Source organism: Anolis sagrei, chromosome 1 (genome assembly GCF_037176765.1).
Source record: "Anolis sagrei isolate rAnoSag1 chromosome 1, rAnoSag1.mat, whole genome shotgun sequence".
NCBI lineage: Eukaryota > Metazoa > Chordata > Lepidosauria > Squamata > Dactyloidae > Anolis > Anolis sagrei.
The window spans coordinates 122887705-122895946 of NC_090021.1; the positions used below are offsets into that span (position 1 = coordinate 122887705).

At 44.6% G+C, this 8242-nt stretch overlaps 1 protein-coding gene across 1 annotated transcript; it reads right to left on the reverse strand.

Annotated features, from left to right (window-relative positions):
* Positions 1-3123: 3123 nt before the first annotated feature.
* Positions 3124-6960, reverse strand: LOC137097029 (uncharacterized). The gene is made up of 2 exons (XM_067468308.1): positions 6709-6960; positions 3124-4803 (listed from the first exon to the last, which is right to left on the reverse strand). The coding sequence occupies exon 2, from the start codon at positions 4800-4802 to the stop codon at positions 3240-3242; it is 1563 nt and encodes a 520-aa protein (XP_067324409.1). The 5' UTR covers position 4803; positions 6709-6960; the 3' UTR covers positions 3124-3239.
* Positions 6961-8242: the final 1282 nt, after the last annotated feature.

An 8242-nucleotide genomic window follows, 5' to 3' on the forward strand; every position in this document is an offset into this window, starting at 1 on the left:
AACAGTTGCAGTTTAAATGTTAATCCGGTGGCACAATGGGTTAAACCCTTGTGCTGGCAGGACTGAAGACTGACAGGTTGGAGGTTTGAATCTGGGGAGAGTATGGATAAGCTCCCTCTGTCAGCTCCAGCTCCCCATGCAAGGACATGAGAGAAGCCTCCTACAAGGATGGTAAAACATCAAAAACATCCAGGCATCCCCTGGGCAACATCCTTGCAGACGGCCAATTCTTTCACGCCAGAAGCGACTTGCAGTTTCTCAATTCCGTGTCAGTTTCCTGACATGAAAAAAACCTGTTATAACTACATAGATACACTTTAGAGTCAAGTGGAAGTAAAACTTGGATGTGAGTCTTGTTTGAAACTGTTTGAAAGCTTTGAAGCCATCCAACATGCAGAGAGATCACCCTCATTACACAGAGCCTCACAGGAGTTTCATGCTTCGGTAGCAAGCAACACTTTGGTTTTGCTGATGAGAGGATGTCAAGGTATTTCAAAGATATGAGCAAGATACTGCAATTTTGACAATCTTATAATCTATTCTATCCATATTTTCCTGGTGCATGTAATATATTTGGCAGAATAACTGAAGACCAGCACAATGTGAATGCTGATGAAACTGAGGAAGTTGGAGGCATATACAGACCAAACTAATAGGAGAAGCGTGCCAAATAATCACCATCTTGCAATAAAAACAAGCAGTAATTATGATTGCTGAAGGAGAGTCTTTTTACTTGATGGTGCAGTCTACCTATGATGCCAAATACATCACTTCTAGCTTAGCTCATATATGTCTTGCTAAACCTCTTACTAAAAGCAGATAAATGCATGATTTCTTGGAGTTAGGAGCAGAGTGTATTTATGCCATCATTATTTGATCCCCTGGGCTGTTAGACAGTGTAGGAAACATGGTGAGAACAAATACTGTAAATACTGTAAATAAATAAATAATAAATTTTGCAGAATTCTTCACCACTGATATATCATTTTAGCATTTCTTAATTAGATGTAGCCACATCATTAGTTACTGGTTTTATTGGTGTCTGATTGCTTTTCTTCTCTGTTTCTTCTATTTTTGTCTTGATTCCATGTGTGTTTCATAACCTAGATGAATTCATATACACAGAGACCTTAATATTATTTCATCTTTGTTGCAGCCAGCATTTAAAATTGATTGATGGATCAATTTGATAGATTTCTATCCCTTTATCAGAGTTCAGGTAAGTTACAGTTCAAATAAAAACATATAGATATATACTTTTTGATTGGTGCCTGGATTAACAGAATTAAAAGTTTGCTGAAAAGTAATTGTCTGCCAACCCACGAAGAAACACACGAGAATAAAAGACACAACACCAATGCGTTGGATTCAAATTGGGCAACTTTTATTTAACGTTACTTATTTAAGTTCTTAACTTAACTCAAGGGTGTAAGGAACTGGTGTCACCTAACCCAGGTAGTATCACTACCCGATAATAACAATTTCCGGGCGAAGCACCTGGGTTTCGGTAATCAAACCGTATCACCATCAAGGGAAAGGAATGAGGAGTCTCTTCCAGAGCTCTTGTATCGAGACTCCTTCCCATTAAAGGCCATTAACAACACCTCACCCCTTTAAACTGTAGGTGAGTGTTTAACTTAAGGGCCTTTCACCCCTTAAAGGGGTGCCCTAGGTGCACACCGACTAAAGGAATTTCCCTATCTATTTACGCCTGGCCTATTTAAAGCGTAGCCCACTTCCTCTATCTAGCCCCTAAACAGTATAGGGTAGGCAAAAAACCCCCCCTATAAAAACAAGAAGAGGAAAAAATTCCTACCCGGTTCCGCAGGCAACCGCACGATATACTGTTAATGGGCGGGAGTGGTGGGCCAACTTCCAGGCGCGGAATGAGCCTGGGAGGGCCTGGCCTGTGCTATCAGGCCACGCCCCCGGATGTTCTGGAGGGTTCCTCCAGAACTCCTCCCTGCCTCGTGTGAGGCAGACAAATGTTTTTTCTCTCCCCATTTCTTGGGGAGAGGAAAACTGTTGTCTGCCAACCCACGAAGAAACACACGAGAATAAAAGACACAACACCAATGCGTTGGATTCAAATTGGGCAACTTTTATTTAACGTTACCTATTTAAGTTCTTAACTTAACTCAAGGGTGTAAGGAACTGGTGTCACCTAACCCAGGTAGTATCACTACCCGATAATAACAATTTCCGGGCGAAGCACCTGGGTTTCGGTAATCAAACCGTATCACCATCAAGGGAAAGGAATGAGGAGTCTCTTCCAGAGCTCTTGTATCGAGACTCCTTCCCATTAAAGGCCATTAACAACACCTCACCCCTTTAAACTGTAGGTGAGTGTTTAACTTAAGGGCCTTTCACCCCTTAAAGGGGTGCCCTAGGTGCACACCGACTAAAGGAATTTCCCTATCTATTTACGCCACGGATTGGGGGCAAATGTCCATTTCGCCCCCATCCCCCACCAATTCCTCTAACACTCCTAAAATACCTTCCTGTAAATCTAACCGAAATCGTTGGTTGCCCAATTCCGAAAGACGTACTCCAAAACCCCGATACAACCTCTCGTCGTCACGAGTGATGTTTGGGTGCTCAATGTAACGACCCCTCTGATGGATCCGAACAATCACATGGCCCGAGTCACTCGTATTCTGGCTTTCTCAAGCCTTCCCATGTCGCCTCTGCACTTGCGACGAGGTATGATAGCGGACCAAACGACGTGCACCCTGGGCCATGACCAACAAATCCTTCGAATGTCTGCCCGTGGATCAGAACAATCACATGGCCCGAGTCACTCGTTTTGTGGCTTTCTGAAGCCTTCCCACGTCGCCTCTGTACTTGCGACGAGGTATGATAGCAGACCAAACGACGTGCACCCTGGGCCATGACCAACAAATCCTTAGAATGTCCGCCCGTGGCTCAGAACAATCACATGGCCTGAGTCACTCGTTTTCTGGCTTTCTGAAGCCTTCCCACGTCGCCTCTGCACTTGCGACGAGGTATGATAGCAGACCAAACGACGTGCACCCTGGGCCATGACCAACGGTGGATAACCAACACATCAGGAGAGACACCCACTCCTGGTAACAAACAACAAAGGGAACACAAATCGTCCCAATGCAATGCAGTCAACGCCGCTGCATGATATAACACCTGCTCATAAACTGATGTGTGCTAAAGCCGCCAGCCAGTAATTTGCTGCAGCTCTGTAAGGCTAACTTTCCAGCCAGCAACTAAGCGGACCCACCTTGATTGGGCTGGGGCCCTTTTGGAACAGTAACCTGTCCAGGGTTCCTTCTATTGAACTGGGCACCTCTTGGCCCACTTCTTGTGGGTTTTCCCTTGTAACAACTATTGGTTGCGTGGTTACCCTGGCATATTGCACAGGCGTGCTGATATTTACAGTCCTCGCGGGCGCAAGCTCCCTGGGCCGCGTATTCCCAGCACATAGCCTTTTGCCTTTGCGGCTGTTGTGCTGGGCCTCCTTGCCGAAAGGGCTGACTCTCTTTAGTGTTCTGTATAGTATGGCCGCTATCGGCCTTCTCACCAGAAACTGCTCTGGTTGTATTCATTACCTCCATCCACAATTGACTGTCGATGAGGTCCCATCGCTTGTTAGGCATCGTGGCAGCCTCAGAACGAAAGCGGCTATCGTAAACAAGCCACGCCTGACCAGTGTAGTTGACATATGCCCCATATATTATATTTTGATATTTAAACAAGGCCTTGGCCCTGTAAGGATGAGCTTCCACTAGCAGGGATGCATATATGGTATAACAAGCTATCCAATTTTTCCAATTCCGCTCAACCCGCCTTTTCTTTAGCTTCTCTTTACGTTCTTCGTCCAAATCCTCTTTTTCCTTTTTATCTAACTCCCTAAAGTATAATGAAAACATATCTATATACTCATTCCTGAGTATCTTGTCTATGGTTTTCTGTGACAAATGAGCCCCCAAAGAGGCTGAGGCTGCCGTAGGTACTATCGGCAAAACCCATTTATCGGTTCCCCAATACTGGTTGTCATCCCCCGTCCTAGCCATTTCTAAGGTTATGGGGGCAACCGTAGGGACTTGAGGGCCAGCCTTTGCGACCGAAGCTCCTGTTGCCACCAGGGCCGGACTTGGGAGAGTAGGTGTTGTGTTTTGCGCATGGCACAGGCCCCAAGGCCAGACCAGTGTGGTGTTATTACCTGCGGATGTCGAAGGCCCGTCCACGACGATGGCTTGTGTAGCAGGCTGACCAGGTGCCGCCCGCTCTGGCACAGCCGGTGTCGCCGAAGGAGATGTCATGACCGGATCAGCCGGTGTGGTGGCCGATGGTGATGCTTTCTTCGCAGGTTGTACCTCCGCGCTAACTGGTTGAGACCAGGATACAGCCGGGGCTGCGCTGGTCAGCGTTGTTGTTGCTGGGTTGTCAGCCGACACTTGACCCACGACCGTTTGCGGTGTCGGGGCCGGAGGATCTTGTTCCCTCTGATTGGGCTCTGGTTGGCTGTTGTGATCAACTTCTTGTGTCGCAGCTGCTCGGGCGGCCTCTAGAACAGACATGCGGGAGAGCAGATTTTTAAAAATTATCTTCCTGCTAGCCTGCCGCGCAGGGCACGGCCCAGTCTCCCTCGTTGAAAGCCCCCTCTCCCTCTCAAATTTGTCCATCCTAGCCATAAGAGCATTCAATTCTTCGGCTGAAACGTCCTCCTCCTCCGATGATGATTCCCTAGGAGGGAGGGGACGCTTCGCCGGAGTCTTCTTGGCAGGTCCCTTTCCTTTAGGGCCGCCCACATTCTTCCTCGGCGTCATCCTGAAAGAAAAATTACCAGTGACTGTGTCAATAAGTATAAAGCGCCAGTAAAACAAGTTGACAATGACTTTATCACTTATGTATATATATATATATATAGGGCAATGCAGAAATGCTTAAATCTATGCCTCACCGACTGTTGTATAGTTATAACTTAAGTGACCTAAGGCTCACCTTAAGTTCCCCATGGAATAAACCACTGTTCAAGCAACTAATATGCTATTTACCAGCGTCCGCTTTGCCTAAAGGCGGAGCTCTCTAGTGCCTTCGTAAGGGAAGCCCAGGCTAGGCCGGGGCATATTTATCAACTCACATTTGCATTGAGTCTCGCTGTGAGGTTATCACAAGTTGGGGCTGACCCCAGAAGCTCACCCTGCACCCAATTAGTCAGAGCCTACAGTTGGGCATACTGATCAATTCTTATTTGCATTGAGTCTCACTGTGAGCTATCACAAGTTGAGGCTGACCTCAGAGCTCGCCCGCACCCAAGTAAACAGAGTCTACCGTTGGGGCCTATTGATCTAACCACATTTGCATTTATTACTACTTAAGTGTTGATTTTTATTTTATATACCTATGCCTTGAGTCTCGCTGTGAGGCTATCACAAGTTGGAGCTGACATCAGGAGCTCTCCCGCACCCAAGTAGCCAGAGCCTACCATTGGGGCCTATTGATCTACTCTCATTTGAATTTTTTTTTTTGCTATCAGAAGCTGGATCAAACAGCAGGAGCTCCCCCTCTGATCCTATTTAAAATTATATATATATATATATATATATATATATATATATATATATATATATATTTGGTATCAGAAGCTGGATCAAACAGCAGGAGCTCCCCCTCCGATCCTATCTAAAATAATATATATATATATATATATATATATATATATATATATATATATAGGTATCAGAAGCTGGATCAAACAGCAGGAGCTCCCCCTCTGATCCTATTTAAAATATTTTTTTGGTATCAGAAGCTGGATCAAACAGCAGGAGCTCCCCCTCCGATCCTATTTAATTATTATAATTAATTTTTTTTGGTATCAGAAGCTGGATCAAACAGCAGGAGCTCCCCCTCTGATCCTATTTAAAATAATAATATTATTTGGGGTGTATCAGAAGCTGGATCTAGCAGCAGGAGCTCTCTCCCTGCTCCTTTTTTTTGCTATCAGAAGCTGGATCAAACAGCAGGAGCTCCCCCTCTGATCCTATTTAAAATTATATATATATATATATATATATATATATATATATATATATATATTTGGTATCAGAAGCTGGATCAAACAGCAGGAGCTCTCTCCCTGATCCATTTTTTTTGGGAGCTGTGGCTAACATCGGGAGCTCGCTCCGCTCCCGAATAAGAACTATCGACCTTAGGTCAGCAACCTCTGTAGCCAAGGGTATAACTCCCCTATTACCTGTGTAACGTTGTATATTTAACATCATACCTACTACATATAACACGCATCCGGCCCAAAATAAAGTAATTGAAATACCTTTCACTTTCATTTTGCCCCATGTGGCAAACGAAATTGGGCCTATCCTAAAATGGCAGCCGCCCCATCTCCCACAATGGCCTCCATCAACGGCCCGGACGGCGACCAAAATTGACGCTGCGGGCCCCGGCAGTGACGGATGCCAATTCAACACGAACCCTATTGCCAGAACCCTCAGGTAGCTCGAGGCCGGGCCCAATCCTAGGCCACGGTGACCATGCGCCAGGGAATGTCGATGGCCGGCTAGCCGCCTGCCAAGCCGCCCAGCTCCAGTCCCCTGGCCACATGTGCCCTTGTTTGCCATAACCAAGGCCTCTGTGAAGGGCCCTGAAGGGCCCAGCCTTCGTCCGGGAGGGGGGTGGGTGGGTGAAGCCTCCCTCCCCCAGGACCCCTGTACAGACCTGTAGATGCTCTTCTTATCCCCTTAACCTCTTTTCTTCTCTTCTTTGCTGAACCTCTTCAGACTTCTTGTCTTCGCTCTTCTCTGCAACCTCTCTCCCCAACTTCCAGGCGCGGAATGAGCCTGGGAGGGCCTGGCCTGTGCTATCAGGCCACGCCCCCGGATGTTCTGGAGGGTTCCTCCAGAACTCCTCCCTGCCTCGTGTGAGGCAGACAAATGTTTTTTCTCTCCCCATTTCTTGGGGAGAGGAAAACTGTTGTTCTAATATTAACAATAACAATTGCCATTACATCAGCTTCCAGTTATGGCAACCCTTGAAAGAAAGACCTTTAAGTAACCCTGCCATCAACAGCTTTATCTAGGTCTTGCAGACTCAGGTAGTCTGCAAGACTTCATACAGTCTATCCTTCTGGAATATCCCACCCTCTTATCCTACTACCTTAGCAAACTTTATTGTTTTTTCATGATATGGCAAAGTATGACATAATCAACATAACTTCTAGGAGGAGTTCAGTCTTTATTTGCCCTATCACCGATTGTCTTTTAGCGGTCCACAATAGCCATAGGATGCTTCCAGTACTAAACCTTAATGTGTTGAATTTCTTCCTATCGCCTTTTTCCAATGTTCAGCTTTCGCAACCATATTTCAAAATGGGAAATGTGATGACATGGATAATCCTAACCTTAGTATTAAATTATGGGATCTTGGTTAGGTCCTTCATAGCTGCCCTTTAAATTCCTATCATTCTTCTGATTTCTTGAAAGCAGTCTCCATTCTGATTAATGATTGCAGCAACATACAGAAAACCCTGAACTATTTCAATGTCTTCATCTTTACAGATATGCAAATCATTTATGGCCATTATTTTGGTTTTCTTCATGTTCAAATGTAAACACTTTGTACTTTCTTCCTTGACTGTTATTAGTAATTGCTCCAAATCTTTGTGGTTTTCTGCTATTTATATGGTCTCCTCTGCATATCTTCAATTGTTGATGTTTCATACTTCCTTCCCCAAAGTCTAATCCTGCTTTACATATCATAAGCTCAGCATTACAAGATAAACAGTGATAAAGTGCAGGTTTCCCTGATCCAATTTCCATGATATACATATAATAATAATAATCATCATCATCATCATCGTCATCATCATCACCACACAGTCCTAGACACTTGGGAAGTGCCCGATGTGAGATCCAATACAACAGTAAATCTGGTGATCTTCTTTGCTGTGTACTAATCTTATTGTGTTTCAAATAAAATTAATAATAATAATTCTCTGTACTGCCTCTTGTTTTCCCCAGCTTTATAGTTTTTCCATCCAGGGTTTATCCATAATAATAAGAAGCAACAATAACATTAACAACAACAATAATAATAATCTGCAATGCACCTTGCCTCCTCACTTTATAGGTTTTCCCTCTAGAGTTTATCAATAATAATAATAATAATAATAATAATAATAATAATAATGACCTCATGATTGTGGAAAGAATCAAAGTATGAATGGCCAATGTTGCAATCCAAGGCAACATCA